The sequence below is a fragment of the Mirounga leonina genome, unplaced genomic scaffold (assembly GCF_011800145.1).
Source record: "Mirounga leonina isolate KUSES-001 unplaced genomic scaffold, KU_Mleo_1.0 Mir_129, whole genome shotgun sequence".
NCBI lineage: Eukaryota > Metazoa > Chordata > Mammalia > Carnivora > Phocidae > Mirounga > Mirounga leonina.
The window spans coordinates 81,488,967-81,512,447 of NW_023270323.1; the positions used below are offsets into that span (position 1 = coordinate 81,488,967).

Genomic DNA, 23,481 nt, shown 5'->3' on the forward strand with positions numbered 1-23,481 from the left:
ACACACAACCTCACATGCACACATGGACGTGCACACAGAGCATACACACAACCTCACATGCACTTTATGTACACACATGCAGACCATCACTGACACTCGTGGGACACACATTACACATTTGGTTTACACTTGTCCTCATTCGGTCTGTGTCCCACTCAAGCCCACACACAAACTGGGCCCCATACTCCTTCACATGTATGCACACCCAGGCCAGTACACACACACACACACAACTGTGACAAGTCACGGCCACAGCCAAGCCATGAGCAGGGACTTGGCACACAACCCTGTGAAAAGGCCCAGTTATCACCCCTTGTGACTGGTGGGGAAACGGAAGCATGGCTGGGCTGGGTGGTGTGTACCAGATTGGATGTACAGTACGTGGCAGAAGTATCTGCCATGCTCCCTTGTACTTGTCACCCTGCCTTTCTCACACTCATGCACACAGGTCTGCACACACACTGCACATACACGTATACATGGTCCCACATGGGAGATGCTACAGTGATTTAAGGGTGGGGCAGCAGAAGGACAGAGGCTGGCCATTCCCACTGGGCTGATGACCCTCATCGGGAGATCTGCACCTGCCCCCACCCGGCCCCGGAGCATGCGCTGGAGTCAGGGGAGGCAGCAGACAAGCGCTCAGAGCCTGCCCTCCAGAGCAGTCAGGTAGCCAGCCAGCCCACAACCATCTGTCCCCACCGCCCCACACCCTTCCCATAGCCCTCCCTCTCCCACCCTCGGTCAGGCTGGGACAGGCCCCTTCCCACCCTGGAGCTGGAGTTGGAGCCAGGGAAACAGAGGTATGCAGGCTGGGCCTGTCCCCCCTCCACCATGACTCACGCGGCCATCGGGTGTGCGTGGGCCTGAGTACTGCTGGGCTTCTCCCATTAGCACAGGCCACACGTCAAAGAATTCCTGAGCAGAGAAGAGAAGGGACAGAGTCAGTGAGTCAGCACAGGAGCAGGACGAGGCTGGCCAGGAGGCCTGTGGAGCACTGAGACCTCACCTTCTCCTTGGTCATGTCCAGGAGGCCCACCGAGTACCGGTCACAGTTCAGATAGGCCCGCACAGTGTAGAACGCCTTGTGGAACTGCCTCTCGATGTCTGTCAGTTCCTCAAACACCTTGTTAGCTGACCACAGAAGCACCTGTTGGGGGGGGTGCAGCTGTGAGCCTGTGGTCACACACACACACACACACACCCCTGGGTGACCACAGTAACACCTGGGTCACACCTGTGAGCCTGTGGCCACCCCTTCCCCACAAACACCTGGGTGCCCACAGCAGCACCTGGGTGGGGGGGACACTTGTGAGCCTATGGCCACCTCTCCCCCCCACACACCTGGTTGACCACAGCAGCACTTGGCGGGGGGACACCTGTGAGCCTGTGGCCATCCCTCCCCCCGACACACCTGGGTAATCACAGCAGCACCTGGGGGGGGCATACCTGTGAACCTGTGGCCACCCTTCCTCCCCACACACCTGGGTAATCACAGCAGCACCTGGGGGGGGACACCTGTGAGCCTGTGGCCACCCCTCCCCCCCACACACCTGGGTGCCCACAGCAGCGCCTGGGGGAGGGGGAACACCCGTGAGCCTGTGGCCATCCCTCCTTCCCACACACCTAGGTAATCACAGCAGCACCTGGGGGGGGGACACCAGTGAGCGATGGCCACTTCTCCCCCACACACACCTGGGTGACCACAGCAGCACCTGGGGGGGCATACCTGTGAACCTGTGGCCACCCCCCAGAACACACATACCTATGTGACCGCAGCATGTGGGGGGGCACACCTGTGAACCTGTGGCCATACCCCCTCCACACCTATGCGACACCCAGCACACATGTGCACATGCATCTGACCACAGAGCTCCAGAGGGACGCTGGTTGATGGTGCCCCTCCCAACAGCATCTCCACAGAGTGCCATCACCCGGGGTTTCATCCAAGCACATGATTACCTGCTCCTTGACCCAGCTGCCCCCAAACCTGTTGGAAGGTAAAGCCTCCAAGCTTTGGCCACATCATTGCCACTTACTGTCCGGTGCTGGCCTCAAGCTGGGGTATTAAGTGAAAGTGAATGCATAAAATTTAAAGACAAAACTCTGACCAACCTCCCTTACCTAATCAGCCTTGAGAAGCTGGGTTTTGAGAGCATGGATTCAGTGCATTTTGGATGCCACAAAATGAGTTGAGAGTGATAGTTCAATGAAATGCTCCGTGAAGCCCTGGCCAGGCCCTCCCCAGGACATCAACCCACAACTGAACCCCAAGCTGCTGTCCAGGATCACTGGCCAGGCTCAGATGAACTCCATGAGGCTCTCCCCTCACTTGCCTGGGTCGAGTCTCTTGGTTTCCTTAGCCACTGCCCAAAGACAGGTGCCTCTAGGCTGCCCCACTCACCACCTCACGTATCTTCTGGCCTGTAATAAGTGTTGCCTGGGGCCAAGCCTTCCCTGCCACCATGATTCTTCCTTGCACGGCTCCCCTCCTGCCAGTCCTTCTCAGGCCCTCTGCAGCTCCCTACCTTTTGCTCTGGAGACCCCACTTGCTCTGAAGTGCTCTCACCAGGAGGCAGCTTAACCCTAATGCTCTCCATTAGTGTACAAGGCTCATGGAGACCTCTTCCCACCCACACTCTCCACTGGTGGAGGAGGCTTTCCTGGTGGCCTGGCCCTGCCCCCTCTCTGCCCATCGTTCACCAAGGAACTCCCATGTGCCCTTAGCACTCACTCTGACTGACCACAGGGCCTTTGATTAAACTCTGTCCTCTGTATTCATAGCACTCATTCCAGGGCTTCCTCATCTTTGAGTCTCAGCCTAAAGTCATCTTTGGAAGGCCTGTCCTGAGCACCTGCCAAACCTGATCGTTACAACACCTTTTCATTCTGACCTCATGGAGGCACAATCTCATTGTCTCCCCGCTCCAACACATGAGGCCAGAAGGTGCAGATTTTCCATGGCTAGCACAGTACCTCACACCTGAGCACCTTGCACCTGTGTGTTTGTTGATTGCATGGAAGGCTGTGAGGTTCGAAGTTCTAAGGCAGACTGTCTGAATTCCAGGTCCTGGAGCCAGATGCTACCTGGACGTCGGCACAAGCACAGCAGGGGAGGGCAGGACTCTGTGTCACTCATGCACTGCCCTGTGTCTCCTTCACCTTTGAGCTGCTGGCTTAGCACCCCAGTCCTCCATGGCTAATGGCTTGGATACAGAACTCTTCACCCTCTTCCTCCACACCTAGCGAGTAAGGGTGCTGATCTGCTTCTCCTCAGCTCTGTGACCTGAGGAAGGTTGGCTAACTTCCAGACCTCAGTCTCCCCACCTGTAAAATGGGGATAATGATGTTTTCCCCTCAGGATGCTGGGAGGAAGAATGGTGGAAGAGGAGTCAGGCTCTCAGAAGAGTGCCTAGTTTTTAGGAGTCCCATGTGTGAGCGTGAGCATGTGTATGTGTGCATGTGAGTTAATCATCTGTGTGTCTAACCCACAGATACTCCCTGAGGGCCCTCTGTGTACAAAGCCCTGGTTAGGACCAGAACACACACCAGAGAAGGAAGAATGGGGGGAAGCCAGGGCTCAGAGATGTCTAGGACAGCTGGAGATCTCGTGGTCCTGCTGGAGTGCAGGGAGGGGGTGTGTGTCTGGGCAGCACATCTAATTTTTGAGCTACCTGAATACTTTGGTGCCCAAAGCCTGTTCCCCAGGAGGGAGACAATGGGGAGGAGAAGGCCGTGTATCTCACAGCACAGTGCCTAAGGGACACTCTCCCTGACTCCCCGCCTCGTCCCATCCCTCCATCCTGGCAGAGCACCTCCTGTCATACCCTGCCCCTCCCCTGCTCCCATCAGACCAGGAACTAGTCATCACGTGCTGGTCTGTGCTCTGAAGCAGGTTCTCATATGGCTGAGGAAATAGGGGCTCAGGCACCTCACCAAGGGCCTCTGCCCCTCCTCTCTCTTCCCGTTTCTTTTTTAGCTTTCTGAGTTGAGTCCGGCACACAGAAAGCAAGTGAGGTAGGACACAGCTGGATGAAATTTCATGTCAGCACGCACCTGTGTAGTCAGACTTTGGAGCACCCGGTCAGCACAGCACCCTCCCCATCCCTGCCAGGCTCTTCTGAGCTCCAGCCCTGAGTGTTCTGGAACTTCATCTAGGTGTCTTCATGCACTGCCTGTCTTGTGTCACTCTGGGCTGGTTCTTCCTGAATCTCCAGTGGTTTGGGCCGCCTGGACACCCTCTCAACCACTGCCTAGACCCAACCTGGGAGCTTCTGAGCCTGCTCCTGCTCATCCCATTCCCAGGACAGCCTCTCTCTGCCCCGGCCTCCAGACCAAGGAGGGCCTGGACCCTGGCTGACACCCTCCATGTTGCTTGCTAGAGATTAGCAGGCCAGAACCCTCAGGGAACCACCATAAGGACCAGTGGATGGGCCTCAGACTTTCTTTCTTTCTTTTTTTTTTTTAAATTTTATTTATTTATTTGACAGAAAGCAAGACAGCACAAGCAGGGGGAGAAGCAGAGGGAGAGGGAGAAGCAGACTTCCCGCTGAACAGGGAGCCCGATGTGGGGTTTGATCCCAGGACCCCGGGACCACGACCTGACCTGAAGGCAGATGCTTAACCATTTGAGCCACCCAGGCGCCCCCCCTCCTTTTTTTTACAGCAGACTCCACACCCAGTGTGGAGCCCAATGAGGGGCTTGAACTCACGACCCTGAGATTAAGACCTGAGCCGAAATCAAGAGTGTGCCACCCAGGCACTCCAGGCCTCAGACTTTCTTTCTTTCTTTCTTTCTTTTTTTTTTTAAAAGATGTTATTTATTCATTTATTTGAGAGAGCGAGAATGAGAGAGAGAGAGAGAGCACATGAGAGGGGGTAGGGTCAGAGGGAGAAGTAGACTCCCCACTGAGCAGGAAGCCCAATGCAGGACTTGATCATGGGACTCCAGGATCATGACCTGAGCCGAAGGCAGTCGCTTAACCAACCGAGCCACCCAGGCGCCCAGGCCTCAGACTTTCAAGACAAGTTAGAAACTCAGATTCTTAAGTGAAATCTCGTCTTTAAAATATAGGAAACTTGTTGAGGCAGACTAGGGCCTTGTGTGGCTCACCAAAGGCCTCTGCCTTTCCCCTGTCCCCTCTTTCAGGGTGCAACTCACACCTCATCTTTTGGGCCTTGAGCCCTCCCTGGGGAGTGGTCACCCCTCTTGTCCTTAAGCCTGTCCTCAACACACAGCACCCAGTGCCACCACTTGTTATGTGAACCAAACCCTAGGTGATTGAGTGGCCAGGAGCCATGGTCACCTGGGTGCTGAGGTGTTGCCCTTCATGGATTCATGCTCCAAAATGAGAAACCTGGGGGCAACGGTGAGGGGCCCCCTGCTGACTTTGGAAATAAGGGGCATCCAACTGCATTTGGGGACAGACAACACAGCTTGCAAAGCCTTTGGAAGGAGAAGGCTGGCCTTTCGAGGCCCAGCCTGATACTCACACTCCAGGAGGGGTGTGTCAGGATGCCTGGGAGGTGGAGGGCAGACAGGAAAGGTGACCCAGTGAACTCCAGTCGGCCTTGGCTCCCAGGGCTCTTACTGAGTGGTAAGCTCCTGAGAGCTGGTTGTTCAATCATCAGGAATTTTGAGGGCCAGTTATTAAACCCAGCCATTATTAAAGTTAAATGATGTGAACTTAACAATTAAGAAAATTATGTTAAGGCAAAGGTATAAGTACGCAACCTCATTGTTTCCTTGTTATTTCACTATAGTTCACTATTATCCATGCTCCTGAGGTTACTTATGGTGGGAAGATGATCTGCTCTATGGCACGTCTCTTCCCAACTGTGTCCAGCGATATCACGGTGGGGGCTTCACTGCCCAGGGCGGAGAGGCATGCCAGCCCCCCCTTTGCTTCCAGACTCACATATCCTGACTTCTGAGCATTTCCACTTGCTCACATAACAAGAATATGAGGCCAGCAGTTGAGCACGTGTGCTGTCTATATGGCCTTCTGAAACTGTCCTGTCCTGGGAGGGGCAGTGCATGTCCTCTGGTCTTCACAGTGAGCCAGCAGGCCATGGGCACATGGGCAGCCTAGGAGGTCAGAGAGGCCAGAACCCTCACCAATGGGGCCCTTCATCTAGCTTTTGGTGCAATCTGGACGGTTGACCAGTGGGAATCATTCAGCTGAACTGATCAGTGTGAAGCAGTAGATCAGGGAGAAATTCCAACATCCCTGGCCGAACCTAATGTTTACCTTATCGCTTCTGTTACCTCTCGCCAAAGTGGCTTAGCTGCTTTCAGGAAGGCATCAGCAGAAGCCCCTGAGTGAAGTCTGCAAGAAGGGTGCTCAGTAGTTCTTTTTTTTTTTTTTTTTAAGATTTTATTTATTTATTTGAGACAGAGAGAATGACAGACAGAGAGCATGAGAGGGAGGAGGGTCAGAGGGAGAAGCAGACTCCCTGCCGAGCAGGGAGCCCGATGCGGGACTCGATCCCGGGACTCCAGGATCATGACCTGAGCCGAAAGCAGTCGCTTAACCAACTGAGCCACCCAGGCGCTCCGGGTGCTCAGTAGTTCTTGACTGGAGGATGGAGGGCAGGTCTGAGGGGCCATAGCCCTGCTGAGGGGTTGTTAGGACCCTGAAGAGCTGCTAAGGTTTAAGGAAGGCAGGGACAAGTTCTGCATGAGAACCGCTTTAATTCCCAGGTACCTGCCCTCCCGCAACACGAGGAGGAGAGAAAGAAAGGAGCAGGCACCAGGCTCAACTGCAAACTGTGTGGATGCCGGTCTTTAATCACTGGCCGAAGTTTGGTCTCTTTGGAGAGAAAGGTAGATCTCTCTACCTTTCTCTCCAAAAAGGGCTGTGAGGTAGAGCCCTGTGCTTTGTGCAAATTAAAATTAGCGTTCTTAAAAATGTCGTTCATAGTATGAGGTATCAGAAACTGCCTTCTACTAGGACTAGGTGATGTCTGAGTAGGAAATCAAAGCACACGACTGAGGCATGGATGTCTATCGTTGGAAGTCCACGTTAGAACTCTGTCTTAAAGTACATGTGTGCATGTGTGCGGTCTGAGGAGCTGGAAACCATGCATTTCCAGGTAGTCCATATTCCCTAAGCATTGGCAATTCATTTGGTGGAATGACACTTATTGTCTGGTTTAGATCTGGGATAACCGGACAACAGAACAGACAAAAATCCCTGAGTCTTAGAATTCACCTCTAAGTGGGGGCAGGGGGGAGCTAGAACATGAGCAGAATGAACAGTCCTACGGCTTGTTACAAGGAGATGTAGGGAATACAGAGGGAATACAGAGGAAATACAGGACGCAGGGTTGGGTAGGGAATGCGGGGCTCAAGTGGGGGTACTCAGGGCAGGGGACATCTCTCTGCAGAGGAGCCAAAAGGTGTGTGGAAACAGTGTTCCTGGCAGAGGGACCTGCAGGTGTAAAGGCCCCTATGGGGGACAATGGCTGGGATGGAGCAAGGGGTGGGGAGAGCCAGGAGGGGGAGAGGACTGCAGGTGTCCCTGAGGCCACCCAGTGACCTGACTTAAGTTTTCAAAGTATGGCTCTGACTGCTGAGTGGGAGTGCTGAGTGGGAGTGGGCTGACAAGATGCAGAAGGAGAAGGATCCTGAGATGTGTCCATGACTGTGGCAGACAGGGCCCTGATTTGTGTTTATAAAGGGAAGCAGTCAAGCGGGGATAGTTGGAGAGGGAAGTGGGGGCTCAACACATGACAGGTGGAGGATTAAAAACTTGGCTTCCCCTGAGATGTAACTTTCTTGGCGTGAACTGCACCCCCTCCCCCCACTTGTGGGCAATACCCAGTGGGGAAAGTGTGTGTGGTGGGACAGGGTCAAGAAAATGTTCCCAGACTTGCCTCTCCAAGCCCCACACCTGGGATGTATGGGGTTGGATTTGAATCCTGGCCTAAGGTCAGTGTTTGGAGATGCTGCTGATAAGAATTGGCAAAATGTCCTCACAGCAATGAAGTTAAGGGGCCTGACTGAGAGGAAGTAGCATTATCCATTCCTGGGAGAATAGGAGGCTACAGAGCAAGGGCAGAATGAGAGCAACTCAGGACTTCAGCCCCAAGGGAGGTGGGCTAGACCCTGCTAGGGCAGAGGGATACACAGAGAGGGTGTTTGGAGAAAAATGGCTGGAAACCCCCTGAACTTAATGAAATACATGGATATTAACATCCAAGAAGCTCAACAAACTCCAAGCAAGATGAACTAAAAACACCCACACCAAGACACATTATAATCAAACTGTCCAAAGCCAAGACAAAGAGAACCTTGAAAACAGCAAGAAAGGTGACTTGTCGCATACAAGGGATCCTCACTAAGGCTGTCTGCAGATTTCTCATCAGGAATTTTGTTTGGAGGTTTGAAGACAATGGGTTGACATAATCAAGTTCTAAAATTAAAAAAAAAAAAAAAGGCTCTCAACCAAGAATCCTATATCTGGCAAGCTGTCCTTCAAAATTGAGAGAGAAATTAAGACATTCCCAGGTAAACAGAAGCTGAGGGCATTTGTCACCACTAGACCTGCCCTGCAAGAAATGTTAAAGGGAAGTCCTGCAGCTGAAATGATGGACACAAGAAAGGGACTCAAAGATGTATGAAGAAATAAAGATTTCAATAAAGGTAAATACATGGGCAGTTATAAAAGTTAGCATTATTGTAACAACAAAAGCTAGAAAACATTGCTGAAATAAATTAAAGAAGACATAAATAAATAGAAAGACACGTCTTAGTCATGAATTGGAAGACTTAATATTGTTACAATATCAGATCACCCAAAGTGACCGAAAGATTCAATTTAATCTCTATCTAAATTTAAATGATTTTTGCAGAAATAAAAAAAAAATCCTAAAATGCATATGGAATCTCAAGGGCCCTGAATAGCCAATCTTTGAAAAGCAGAACAAAGAGGAGGACTCATACTTCCTAAGTCAAGACGGGCTACAAAGCTACCTTAATCAAAACAGTGTGATGCTGGCATAAAGACAGACATATAGATCAACGGAACAGAACAGAGAGTCCAAAAATAAACCCACACATAAATGGTCAAATGATTATCAACAAGGTTGCCAAGATCATTCAGTGGGGGAAAAGATAGTTTTTGAACAAATGGTGTTGGGAAAACTGGATATCCCCATGCAAAAGAATGAAGGTGGATCCTTACCTCACATCATTTGCAAAAATTAACTAAAAATGAGTGAAGGACCTAAATATAAGACCTATAACTAGAAAACTCTTAAAACAAAACATAAGACAAAAGCTTCTTGACACTGGGTTGGCAATGATTTCTTGAATAGGGCAGCAAAGGCACAGTCAACAAAAGAAAAAATAAACAAATTGGACTTTCTGAAAATTAAAAACTTCTGTGCAATAAAGGTAAAAGGGTAACCCACAGAATGGGAGAAAATATTTGTAAATCATATATCTCATAAGAGATGAATATGCAGAATATGTAAAGAATCCCTAAAACTCAACAACAAAAAACCAAATAACCAGATAAAAAAATGGGCAAAGGACTTAAACAGACATTCCAAAGAAGATACACAGATGGCCAATGAAAGGATGACCAATATTACTAATCTTAGGGCAATGCAAACCAGAACCACAATAAAGAACCACCTCATACCCACTAGCATGGCTACTATAAAAACACACAGAAAATATCAAGTGTTGGAGAGGATGTGGAGAAATTGGAACCCTGCGTACTGTTGGTGAAAATGGAAAATGGTGCAGCCACTGTGGAGAACAGTATGAAATTTCCTCAAAAATTAAAAATAGAACTACCCTATGACCCAGCAACTCCACTTCTGGGTATGTACTCAAAAGAACCAAAAGCAGGGTCTCAAAGAGATGTTTGTGCACTCATACTCATAACAGTGTTATTCACAATAGTTAAAATATGGAAGCAACCTAAGTGTCCACTGATAGATAAAAGGATAGCAAAATGTGGTCTATCCAGATAATGGAATATTATTCAGTCTTAAAAAGAAAGAAATTCGGACACCAGCTACAAAATGGATGGACCTCAAGGACTTTACAGTAAATGAAACAAACCAGTCACAAAAAGAAAAATACCGTATGCTCCCATTTATATAAGGTGCTTAGAGTAGTCAGAATCACAGAGGCAGAAAGTAGAACGATGGGTGCCAGGGGCTGGCGGCCGGGGCCGGGGAGCTGGTATTTAATGAGGTTAGAGTTTCAGTTTGGGACTCTGCGAAGAGTCTGGAGATGGTGGTAGTGATGGTTACACATTATGAATGTACTTAATACCATTGAACTGGAGGCTTAAAAATGGTTAAGATAGTGAGTTCTACGTTATGTGCCTTTTACCACAGCAAAAATAGCTGGGAAGAAAGTAAAGAGAGGGAGAAATATACACGACGCTAACAGCAATCAAAAGAAGTCACAGTTGCTGTGTCACCGTCACTTGTAGACAAAGCAGACTTCAGAAGAAGGAGAATGATCAGGGGTAAAAGGGGACACTACCTAATGATACCGGGGGTCGGTTCTCCAAGGAGATAACTTCCTTAACGTGTATGGACCTAAGTAGAGAGCATCAAACTGCATGAAGCAAAAACTGATAAAACTTGAGGGAGCAATAGATAAACTCACTAGTCGGTTAACTTCAGTACTCTTCTTTCAGTAATTGAGAGAAACCGCAGGCAGCAAATCAGTAAGAGGGGTTGAACTAAACAGTGCTGGAGATAATGCACATCAACAGACCACTCCATCCAACAACAGCAGAATATACGTTCTTTCAAGATCACATGGAGCACTCACCGAAATAGACCATATTCTGGTCTGTAAAACACATCTTAACAAATATGGAATAAAAATCGTAACGAATGTATTATCATACCCCAGCAGAATTAAACTAGGGATCGGAAATTAAATAGAAAGTAGCTAGAAAATTCCAAAATATATGAGACAGAACTCTTCTAAATAATACATGGGTCAAAGAAGAAGTCTCCAAAGAAATTTATAAAGAGTTTGAACTAAATGAAAACAAAAATACAGCTTATTAAAATTTGTGGGATGCAGTGAAAGTGGTGCTTAGAGGGATGTTTACAACATTAAATGGACATAATAGAGGAGAAGCAAGATCCAAAACCAATAACCTAATTTTAGGAAACTAGAAAAGGAAAATCAATGTAAGCCTAAAGCAAGCAGAAGGAAAAAAAAAAAACATTAAGAACAACACTGAGCCCCAAAATGTAACAACTTAGATAAAATGAAGTTTTCAATGCCTTGAAAGACACAAACTATCAACACTCATATAAGGTGAAATAGAATAATCTGAACAGAACTATATGTATTAAAGATATTGGAATAATAATTAATAATCTTCAAAAAAGAAAGCACCAGGGGCGCCTGAGTGGCTCATTCGGTTAAGCGTCTGCCTTCAGCTCAGCTCATGATCCCAGGGCCCTGGGATCGAGCTCTGCATCGGGCTCTCTGCTCAGCAGAGAGCCTGCTTCTCCCTCTGCCTGCCACTCTGCCTATCTGTGCTCTCTCTCTATCTCTCTGTCAAATAAATAAATAAAATCTTTAAAAAAAAAAAAAAAAGGAAGCACCAGTCCTTGATGAATTCATTGATGAATTTTCTACCAAACATAGGGAAGAAATTTGCTCAATTCACTACAATCTCTTAAAAAAAAAAAAATAGAAGCAGAGGGAACACTTCTTAACCCATTCTATGAGGCCAACATTACCTAATACCAAAACCAGATAAAGACATCACAAGAGGGGCACCTGGGTGGCTCAGATGGTTAAGCATCTGCCTTCCGCTTGGGTCATGATCTGCAAGTCCTGGGATCAAGCCCCACATCAGGCTCCCAGCTAAGTGGGGAGTCTGCTTCTCCCTCTCCCTCTGCCTCTCCCCCCGTTTGTGCTCCTTCCCTCTCTTGCTCTCTCTCTTTTAAATGAATAAATAAAATATTTTTAAAAAGACATCACAAGAAAGAAAAACTATAGACCAAATTCTCTTATGAACATAGATGCAAAAATTCTTAATAAAATATTAGCAAACCAATCCAATGAAGTATAAAAATAAGTATACTCTATGAGTAAGTGGGATTTATCCCAGGTATACAAGGCGGGCTCAATATTTGAAAATCAATTAATATAATCTACCACATTAACAGGCTAAAGAAGAAAAAATAATACCTTCATATCAGTTGATGGAAAAAAAGTATTTGACAAAAATCCAACACGCATTCAGAATAAAAACTCTATGCCAAATAGAAAGAAGCTTCCTTAGCTAGATGAAAATTCAACAAAACCCTTTAGCAAGCATCAAACTTAATGGTGAGAAACTAGATGTTTCCCTCTTAATATTGGGAATATGGCAAGGGTGCCCCCTCTCACCACTCATATTCAACATTGTACTGGAAGTCCTAGCAAGTGCAATGATAAAAAAAAAGAAATATGATGTATATAGATTGGGAAAGAAGGAATAAAACTGTCTTAGTTTGCAGATGACATGATTGTCTATGTGAAAATAACCAAGGAATCAATTTAAAAAATCTTCCTGGAACTAATAAGTGATTGTTTTAAGGTCACAGGATATAAGGTTAATATACGAAAGTCAGTCATTTTTCTTTATATCAGCAATACATAACTGGAACTTGAAATTAAGAACACAAAATCACTTATATTAGCATAAAAATGAAATACTTAGGTACAAATTAACAAATGCAGTCCCAATTAAAATACCAGCAAGCTATTTTGTGGATATGGACAAACTGATTTAAAGTTTATATGGAGGGACGCCTGGGTGGCTCAGTCGTTAAGCATCTGCCTTCGGCTCAGGTCATGATCCCAGGGGCCTGGGATCGAGCCCCGTGTCGGGCTCCCTGCTCCACAGGGAACCTGCTCCTCCTCTGCCTCTGTCCCTCTGTCTCTCATGAATAAATAAATAAAATCTTAAAAAAAAAAAATAAAGTTTATATGGAAAGGCCCCTCCCCCCCACCCATGCAACAGCCAGCGTAATACTGTAAGACAATAAAGTTGGAGAATTGATATTTCTGATTTCAAGACTATAAATCTATAATGATCAAGACTCTATGGTATTAGTGAAAAAATAGATGCATAGAGCAATAAAACAGAATAGAGAACCCAGAAATAGACCCACACAACTGCAGTTTGATGAAGGAACAAAGGCAATTCAATGGAGAAAGGATAGTTTTGCACAATTTGATATCTACATGCAAACAAGTGTATCTAGATCCAGACCCTACAGCTTTCATAAATATTAACTCATAGACCTAACTATAAAACTCTTAGAAGATGACAAAGAAGAAAATATGGTGACCCTGAGTTTGGTGATGAGGTTTTTTAAAAAAAGTTGTTGTTTTAATTCCAGTTGGTGAACACACGGTGCTCTATTAGTTTCAGGTGTACAATACAGTGATTCAACACTTCCAAACAACACCGAAACTCATCAAGACAAGCGCCCTCCTTAGTTCCCATCACCTATTTCACCTACCCCTCACCTCCCCGTTGGGAACTGTCAGTTTTTTTCTCTATAGTTAAGAGTCTGTTTCTTGGTTTTTCCCCTTTGCTTGTTTGTTTTCTTTCTTAAATTCCACATATGAGTGAGATCATATGGTATTTGTATTTCTCTGACTGATTTTGTTTAGCATTATACTCTCTAGCGCATCCATGTTGTTGCAAGTGGCAAGATTTCATTCTTTTTTATGGCTGAATAATATTCTGTGACTTTATCCATTCATCCATCTATTGATGGACATAGTAATGAGTTTTAAGATATAACACCTAACTACACTTCATGAAAGAAAAATTAATAAGTTGGACTTTATTAAAATTTAAAACTAGGGTGCCTGGGTGGCTCAGTTGGTTAAGCGACTGCCTTCGGCTCGGGTCATGATCCTGGAGTCCCGGGATCGAGTCCCACATCGGGCTTCCTGCTCAGCAGGGAGTCTGCTTCTCCCTCTGACCCTCCTCCCTGTCATGCTCTCTGTCTCTCATTCTCTCTCTCGCAAATAAATAAAAATCTTAAAAAAAAATTTTAAAACTTCTGGGGCGCCTGGGTGGCTCATTCGGTTAAGCGTCTGCCTTCGGCTCAGGTCATGATCCTAGGGTCCTGGGATCGAGCCCCGCATCAGGCTCCCTGCTCAGTTGGGAGCCTGCTTCTCCTTCTCCCACTCCCCCTGCTTGTTTTCCCTCTCTGGCTCTCTCTCTCTCTGTCAAATAAATAAATAAAATCTTCAAAAAAATAAAATAAAATTTAAAACTTCTGTTTTTCCAAATGCACTGTTAAGAGAATGAGGAAACGAGCTATACCCTTGGAAAGAATATTTGCAAAACACAAATCTGATAAAGGACTTGTATCCAAAATTTACAAATACTTAAAACAATAAGAAAACAGAAGACTAATTTAAAAATGGACAAAGATCTGAACAGACGCCTCACCAAAGAATAAGATATACGGATGGCAGATAAGTATATGAAAAGATGCTCAATGGTATTTGTCATTAGGGAATTGTAAATTAAAACAAAAATGAGATACAATCTATTAGAATGAATAAAATCCAAGTCACTGACAATACCAAAAACTGATGAGGATGGAGAGCCATAGGAATTCTCATTCATTGTTGATGGGAATGCAAAATGACACCATTGCTTTTTGGCAGTTTCTCAGAAAGTTAAACACAATTATACCATATTATCCAGCAATTGCACTCCTTGGTATATACTCAACTGAATTGAAAACTTATACATATACACAAACCTGCACACAAATGTTTCTAGCAATTTTATTCATAAGTGCCCCAAACTGGAAGCAATCAAGATGTCCTTTCATAGGTGAATGTGGTCCATCCAGACAACGAAATATTATTCAGCACTAAAAAGAAATGAGCTATCAAGCCATTAAAAGGAATGGAGGCATCTTAAATGCATTTTACTAAGGGAAAGAAGCCAATCTGAAAAAGCCACACACTGCATGGTTCTAACTCTATGACATTCTGGAAAAGGCAAAACTGTGGAGACAGCAAAAAGATCAGTGGTTGCCAGCCGTTCGGTGGAGGTGGGAAGGGAGGGATGAACACCTGGAGCACAGGGGATTTTTAGGGCAGGGAAATTATTCTGTAGGATACAGTAGTTACCTGTCGTGATACATTTGTTGGGCTTATGGAAATTTATAGCACAAATGATGAACCTTAATGTGTGCCAATAAAACAGTCATTTCGCAGGTTGGGCGATTCCACGAAAGAATGCAGACTCTGACAAGAGAATCAAACTGTGAAACCACCTCACTGAAGGAGGCGGAGAAAAGGTGCTGATTGAAGTATTTTGGGAAATGAGCAGAGTCTGTAAGACTAAAGACAAAAGAAGCTGCCCGTGAACACTGTCTTCCCATGGGGAACGGGTTAACAATTCTGTTCTTGCTGTGCACATACACTGGAATTGAACACTTAAGTAAATGAGTGGTGGATGATGGGAGCCAGGTATCTATCTCACTGTTGGAGTGGAAACTTGCCTGCCAGCAAGCGGGGGGAGCCAGAATGATCCATGTGGAGACACCAGTGGGAACTCAAGTTTAGCTGCACACGAGTTCGTGTACATGTAGATGTGCAGATGTTCTGTGCACAGGCTAGCAGGTGCACATGCATTCCCTTGCTCCGACACCCCAGTAGCCAAGAGCACACCCAGTGCCCAGGTCGCTGCTTCTAGGACCGTTCCCCAATTAAAGCAGTGGAGATCCTTGAGGGACTGCTGATTCCAGGGCCACACAGGAAATACACAAATGAGTCTGGAGCATCTGGTTGTGACAGAAAGCACGGAATGTGCAACCCGTCCCCCCCCTTGCCGGAAACCAGCAAACCTACCCATCCGCCAACCCAACTCACAGAAAACACCCAGAGTGATGAGTTGATGGGTTATGTCAGACGGCAGGGGAGCCCACTGAGGGTCTCCCAGTGGCTACAGTCAGAACAGACTGAATGACAAAATCAATCAAGTTGACCAGGGTTATAACCTAAACACCCATGACTCCAGATGGATGTAAACAAATGATAATATAAATTGATAAAGGGTGAAAGGAGACATATCTCCAGTGAAGAACCCTCTTCCTGCAGTGTGGGGCTCACAGTGACTTCCCCCCAAACAGGACAGTGCACCTGGAGGCCTTTCTAGAAGCCAGTCTCATGTGTCAGGCCGGCCTCACAGACCTTCACTGCTCCCCAGTTGGCCCTGAGCCCTGTCTGACCAACCCCCACTGTGCCATCACTTCATCCAAGGCCTCAGGCCATGTTCTTCCCTCTGCCCAGGGTACCCTCCTGTCCTCCCCCAGGGGTCCTCCCACTGCCCTGCGGCACAACCATGGCCTGTGGGCGGTATCTCTCTCAGAGGCTTTTTTTTCCTCCCCAGTCAGTGGGGCTGGCCTATGGTCAAGAGATAACCTCAGGGAATCCCAGACCCCCTGCTCAGGCTGCTCCTTCTACAGCCCATGGGTCAGGAGGGGGCACCGAAATAGCCTTTCTAGATGCTGAGCTGAGCAGAGGAACCTCTCATCATTTTAAGCACGTTTACAGCAGGTGACCAGGATGCACACAGCATTTGCAGACGGAACAGAAAGCAGGGAGGGCGGGGAGTGACCATGTCACTCTCCACATCTTCTAAGGCTTAGCCCAAAGGCCACATCTTATACAGCTTTCCCAGCCCCAGGCCCAGAGGGACTTTTTGTCCTCTCCCAGGGCCCACTCACTGTCTTCCAGTCCTCCAGTGGGCCGGAGACTGAGGCAGGAGGACACAGAGGGGACCTACCTCACGTGCCCATCAGCTCTGTACCATTCCCAAAACACAAGGCCCCACCTTACTCCCATCAGGCCCACACCCTCCTCGCTGAGCGGGGAGGTGAGGGGGGGAAGCAGATTCCAGCCCTGGAAGCAATGGTTCTCCTGCGCAGCGGGCGCCCTCACAACACCACAGCCACAAAAGCCCAGGAGCCCCAGCAGCTGCCGGCCCTGCACCTGCCCAGGCTGAGCTTTGTCTTTGTCCAGAGAGACCAGCACAGAGGCCTGGACACACTCGGACGTCCCGGAGGGCAGGGAGGCTGGGGCGGGACAGGTACCTGGCCGCGGCGGGTCTCACAGTTGTGAAGGTAGCTCAGGTGGTAGATCTTCAGGTTTAATGTGCCAAAATTCAGGTACTTCAAGAAAACCTGAAACAGGAATTACAGCAACAGTAGTCAGAAACTCCGGTTTTCAGAAGGTGCTCAGGTGTGCAAGGGTGGAGAGGCACGCAGCCGCCTGGAACGGGGCCCACGCCCGGCACCGAGGTCAGCGCACACGGGCCTGTTTGTGTGCAGACACACACAGGTGTGCAAGAGACACAGAGATGAGCTCGTGGAACCAAGCACAGGAGAGGGACACGCAGGCCTCAGGGGAGCACGCACCACCCGCCAGCACAGGACAGACCGGGGACAGAGCTGGCCCACGTACAGAGGCGTGCACGCCCAGAAGGCCCCCCAACACTCACGTCTTCGTCTTCACTTGTGAAACATGGGCCGTTGAGCTTGTTCACGGCCATGATGACAGCCACGACATCTTTGCCGTTCATGATGGGTGTGGCCAGAATGTTCTTTGTCACGTAGTCGGTCAGCTCATCAGCAAAGGAGCTGAAGTGGGGGCACTGGGCAGCAAGAGGAGAGAAAAGAGAGGCCGTCAGTCTGTAGACCTGGAGCCCTGGCTCCCCCCGACCCAGTGGGGGGCAGGGCTAAGCTCCACGGAGGCCACCGCCCAGGCCAGTGCTGAGCCCCAGGTGGCCCTGCCCCAGGCATCAGGAGCCCAGGAAGCATAAGAGCACATGGCCCATGGCCTGTCCTTGTGGCTCCAGCCTCTATCCCCCCACTCAGAGCCACTAACCCCAGCCCTCGATCACAGACTTTGCTGAGTCCTCACAAGGCCTGGGTTGTGGCAGGCCTGAGCCCTCCCACACCTGCTGTCATCTGGCCAAGCCAGCTTCTTGGGTACCTCTGGAGTCGCCCATCTGTCTGTCCATAAGTCCCTCCTAGCTCAGGCTGCCCTCTCCTGCCTTCACCTGCCCTCGGGCCAGCCCCGACATGTTCCTCCCCAAAAGTCTGTCAGCTGAATAAAGGGTGAGTGTGAGTCAGGGTGGAGGGTCCTCTGCGGGTCTCCCGGGGCCATGCTCCAGCCAGCGTCTGCTCCATGGGGCCCGTTGCCCGTATGATAAGGCATTAATCCACTTGTGGCCCCGAGGGCAGGTCCTGCTAGTCTTAGAGTCGCTCCCTGGGGCCTCTCCTTGGCTGGGGGCTGGTTGAGGGGCCCTTAAGTTCTGTTTCTACAGGGAACAGGTCAGCTGGGCTTTGTCTCGGCCCAGGTATGGAGTGTTACCGGGATGAGGCCCCTCCAAGTGGCTAAGATTCTGCCGTTCAGGGTGGATGTGACTCCAGGTCCAGCCTCCTACTTCCTGGGTACTGATATTTATTTACATGAGGCCAAGGGGACTGCTCAGAGTTGGACTGCCTAGGTTGGGGCCTGGACCTGCCACTGTGTGACCTCCAGGAAGATCGGGATGGCCCTGTGCCCCTCTCCTCCCTGGTCACCTTGGGTTGAGTGAGGAAATCCCTGTAATTTCTCCCTACATTTTGTTATTATTATTTGTTGTTAAAGGAGCTCTTTTGGGTTTACTCAAGGACTGTCAGTCTTGTGGCAGACAGAGGCGTGACTGACCCCACACGACTTCCCGTGCCCTCTCTGTGCCTCGGCCTCCTTGCAAACCAAGGATGGAGCGGCCACTGTCCAGCCTCCCTTGCATGGGCAGCTGGGCCACAGTTCAGGCCAGTGGGAAGTCGGAGGAAGCCTGCTGGGGACAAGAACAGTCCATGTTCTCGTGAAGAGGTGCATGTGTCTGGTGCCAACCTGTCCCCTGCCTCTCCTGCCTGGTTATGGGGATGCGGCTGTCACCTGCTGCCACAGGGCACCTGGCGTCAAGGGGAAATCAACACGGGATCCCTGGAGGCGGCAGGAGCGCAATCTCACCCCGGGGCTGAGCACAGGCATGAGCTCAGGGCTGTTTGCGCATCTCCACGTTCCACGTCTGTGCTCTCTGGTCACCTTCCCAGTGCTTGCTGCCCTGGGGTTCTGCCGTCCTGGCCACACAGCCCCATCTCCTGGCAGGCCCTCGGCTCTGCCCCAGACTTTCCTTACTGCCCTTCAGCTGCACTCCCCTGCTCCCAGGTGCCCCACGCCAGACCAGACACCCCTGCTTGCTCCCGCCACACTGGGGCCTTCACCCTGTGGCCCGTGGCTCTAGCTTCTCGGTGTGTCTCCCACACGCTAGGTGCAAGCTGAAGGGAGCCTCAGGAAGGTCAAGAGCAGGTTCTGGCCAGGAGCTGTGCTCTCTGAACGGAGTCACCCAAGGGCTGGGGTCACCTGCATTCCACATCCTTATAGCTTGTGCCTGTTCGGGCGCCCTGCCTGCATCTTCTACTCCACTGTCTCCATATCAAGGCTCCCACCCGGCTTCTCTACTGAATCAGACCCTGCAGTCCCAGAGCCTCGCTCGGGGCCCCAGCCACCTTGAGGGCAGCGGGTGACGCTCAGGCTCCCGGAAGCTCTGTAACCACAGTGTAAGAGCAGGAGCAACCCCAGGCCCATTGCATCCTAAGCCTCATTCCCAAACATCCACGCTCTCGTGCTCCCCATTCCAGGGGTTGCAACCCACCCAGCACCCCATGGAAAGGACCCTGCTGTCACCTTGGCACCTCCGTCCCCCCTCAGCTTCAGTAGGTCTAGGGGTCCTGTGACTGCTCGAAAGTGCCCCGACCCTGCCCCTACTGCCTAGACCCTCATCATTGTCACCCGCTGCACCCACCTGCCTCCTGGCCCATCTGTGCTCTGCAGGGCCAGCCTGGTAATGCTGCCCTCCTCCCTCTTCTGAGCTGGCCTGGCTCCCAGAGCTTCCCCACAAAGCTGTGTCCCTAATGCCAATTCAGCCTCCTTTGACCCTACAACAGCTAGCTGCCACAACTGGGGTCTGGACGCCTTGGCAACATGCAGGACGCTCATGATGGGCTGTTTCTGGGCCCACAGCTCTCTGGAGTGGGGTCAGACACCATCACAGAGCCAGGACCTGGGTCTGGTCCTGCTCAGTCGCTCGGTGGCCATGGCTGAGCCGTGTCCCCTCCACAGCCTTCCAGCGCCTTCTGCCTAGCTGCCTTGCCATGAGCCCTCGGGGGTCTTAAGAGCTGCAAAGTGGTGGTGGGGTGATGTTGCAGCCCCGCGGTGTCTTCCTCCTTGCTGCCCGCAAGGGGTCCCTGTCCCCCAGGCACACACCGCTCTCCCAAAACAGCCCCCCACGCTTTTCTCATAGAGCGAGGAAGGTGCTGGAGTCTCAGATGGAGCAAGGCTCTCTGCCTCAGTCTCCCCTCTGAAGACAACATGACACTTGCAATGCTTAGGTCTTCGTGATGCACTTAATGGAAACTTGTTTTTTGGCTGATTTTGACTCTGCTCTCAGTTCCACTGCATCTGAGATCAACAAGACTCAGATCAGCCCTGAGGCTTGAGGCCAACATGTGCCCCTCGCCCACTGGGGAGAAATCAGAGTGGGTTGTCCTGATGGAGGTAGAAGGGTCTCGAGAAGCCAAGGCCTCAGGGAGGGGAAGGGCACAGGGCCTAGAACAGCCATGCCACCTGGACCAGACCCTCACACAGCACAGGCTTGGGTCGGGGGGAGCCGGAGGACAGAGCCCTGGAGGCTGAGAGGTCCAGCCCAGACTCTGAGAACGGAGGGGACTAGATACAGGGAGAGAAGGGGCAGCGAGAACCCCTCAGTGCATATCCCCGCACCTCTCCCTGGCGCCGGATCCCCTTCTGTTCCGGGTAGTTCAGGCTCCTGATATTCTGATGCATGGGGTGACCTATTTCTTAAAATGGAGTGAAGATGAAGCTAATCCCAGAGATTACTATATTCAGGTCGCTGGACCCAGGGTTGTTTAGAGCAGATAAATGTAAGAGGATTGCAACCACTTCCTTCCCCCGCCCCAGAGTGGGCCTGGGGGGATGTGCACGTGTCTCTTTGTCTCCAGGACTAGGGTCCAGTGCCTGTTCCAGGAGAAGCCCATCCCAGTGGCAGTCCCCTCTGGATTCCTTCACAGAAAGTGGAAGAGGCTGATCCAGGTCCTGCTTCCCCGTCTCAGAGGTGGGCAAGGGAGAGGAGGGGAGAAGCCGGTGGCTCTTGTTCTCCCCCAGCAACCTCTTCCTGCTCCTTCTTCTTGGAACCCCTCCTCCCCATGCTCACCTTGAGGGCCTCTGTCCCCCCCCCACACCGTATCCAGTGGGCACCTCCATCCCCCAGCCCCACCCACCCTGGTCTGCACCCCAGGATTCTTGAACTCCTAGGGCACCAGCGCCACAGCCATCCCCTGGCCGAATCTCAGCTCCATGCACTGCTGTCTATCCTCGCTGCCCAGCCTGGGCCAGCCCTGGTCTCCCTGCTGCTTCTCCCGAACCCGTAAGCTTGCCAGTGCTGGGAAGCAGCAGGGTCTCCTATGGGGTTCTGAGTTTTGGGCTCTGGGGCCCACTGGCCCTTCTGAGTCTTTGCACCAGCCCCTGCTCTGACCCCTTCCTCCCCAGTCCTCCATCCAGGGACCTGTGGGTCAAGGGGGCAGCAGGGTCTGCCCAGACCACCCTCCCAGCTGCCTCAAAGCTGGCTTCCTTCCTTCCCGCAATCTCTGGCCCAGCCCACCCCACTTGCCCCCTGCCCCAGGCTGCCTTCCTGAGAGCAGAGGTCCCCCCCGGATCCCGCAGGCTGACCCACTCTATGGGACCTGTAGGGACTCCTCGCCGACCCTGCCCGTTGTGGCCCAGAGCCCACCTCTGTCACGTCCGTGATGTTCACCATCTTCTTGGTCTGAGCCACATGGCCCACAACCCCAATGTCCAGCGGGAAGACGATCTCAGAGTCGGGGGGCACCAGGCAGTCCTCCAAGACACTGCCGGGCTGCACGCTGAAGAGGCGCGTGGCTAGCTCAGCCACACCGTTGCGCTGGCGGTACATGAAGAGGCTGCAGCGGTCGGCGTGCAGGATGGGGCAGAGGCGTCGCAGGATCTTGAAGACCACCCGCTCCATGTTCACGCTCTCCTGCATGTCCTGCACCAGCTCGAACAAGGCTGCACTCTCCTCCACCTGGCACAGCTCGCGGAAGCTGGTGCAGGCTGCTGGCTGGCCATCCTCGCAGGCGCCAGCCACATTCTCGGGGCTCAGCTTCTTCCCAAAGTACTCGTCCGAGAAGCCGGGGTTCTGGTCGAGGAACTGCTGCACCTGTTCCTCACTGAGGCTCATGGTGTCCCACTGCCTGTCCGGGAGAGGCTGCTGGTTCCCAAGCACACACAGACTCCAGCAAACACTGTCATCAGCAAAGCCTTTCTTAGTGACGATTACCGAGTCCTGGGAGGGCACAAGCTGACTCACCCATGCCTGCCCCCCTTGGCTTAGATCTTGGACTTTCCACCCCCTGCCCCTGGGAAAATCAGACCCCCTGGAATGGGGGCAGCTGGGTCACAGCTCGGGGGCTTCTGCCTGTGGCGGGGGTCCTGGGCAGCCAGTGGAGCAGGCCCTCTCACCTAATCCCCCAGGGCGGGTAATACAAACACCGTGACCCTTTCTGCCTGGGGGATTGCAGCCCCACATCTCCTGGTACTCAGACCTGGGCTCCGGGGCGCTGGGGAGGTGGGGCACTGCCTCGTGGAGATGCCGCCCAGCCCTAAGCAGGGAGGGGGACCCCAGTACGGTGCCGAGGTCAGCAAGTGCAGCTCCATGGCTCCACCTTCATGGAGGGAAACGACAAGAGGGGAGGAAGGTGGCCCAGCATCCATTGTGGAGGTGGGACCACAAGATGGGGGTTTGCAGAGACTTTCCCTTCTCTTTGATGGTGAGGAGGTGGCCTCGCAGGGGAGGGGTTTGCACGCGACAATAGGTCACCTGAGTGCAACAGAGCTTCTCTGTTAAGAGCTGGCACCCTTAGTTAGAGGTTGTCTTAGTGAATCACCAACACACATCTTTTTCCTTGGCCCAATCCCTACGTATTAGGCACTTTTATTCATACTGCTAGACCCTCTCCTCACACAGAATCCACAGCCACACTGTGGGCACTGCCATGTTGTATAGGTAAGATTGTTCCGGAGCATATGTGCTTCAGGCAGGCTGGCTTCCTAGACAGCAGCTGGGCGCCTCTCTCCTTATCCACCTGCCCAGGTGTTGTACAGACGCTAGCTTCTCTATGGGCCGTGGTGCGACAAAAAGTTTGGATTAAAACTGGAGGACGTGCCCATGTCTGTCTGACTCTCCAGCTGCTGGAGTGCCCTTCACTTCTCTCCAGAGACTGTGTGCACATGTGTGTGCATGCACGATCATGTGTGTGCATGCTGCACATGCATATACATGTGTGCATGCGTGTGCACGTGCA

At 50.8% G+C, this 23,481-nt stretch overlaps 1 protein-coding gene across 2 annotated transcripts in view; it reads right to left on the reverse strand.

Annotated features, from left to right (window-relative positions):
* Window positions 1–22,367, reverse strand: part of PDE6B (phosphodiesterase 6B) — a 34,011-nt gene extending 11,644 nt beyond the window's left edge. For both annotated transcript variants that reach the window (XM_035005536.1, XM_035005537.1), the window contains exons 1-5: window positions 21,891–22,367; window positions 17,529–17,681; window positions 17,122–17,211; window positions 1,010–1,150; window positions 844–918 (exon numbers count right to left, since the gene is read on the reverse strand). In XM_035005536.1, the coding sequence (XP_034861427.1) occupies window positions 844–918; window positions 1,010–1,150; window positions 17,122–17,211; window positions 17,529–17,681; window positions 21,891–22,358 (927 nt within the window). In that variant the 5' untranslated portion in view covers window positions 22,359–22,367. The remainder of the gene's footprint in view (window positions 1–843; window positions 919–1,009; window positions 1,151–17,121; window positions 17,212–17,528; window positions 17,682–21,890) is intronic.
* Between the last annotated feature and the right edge of the window lie 1,114 nt (window positions 22,368–23,481).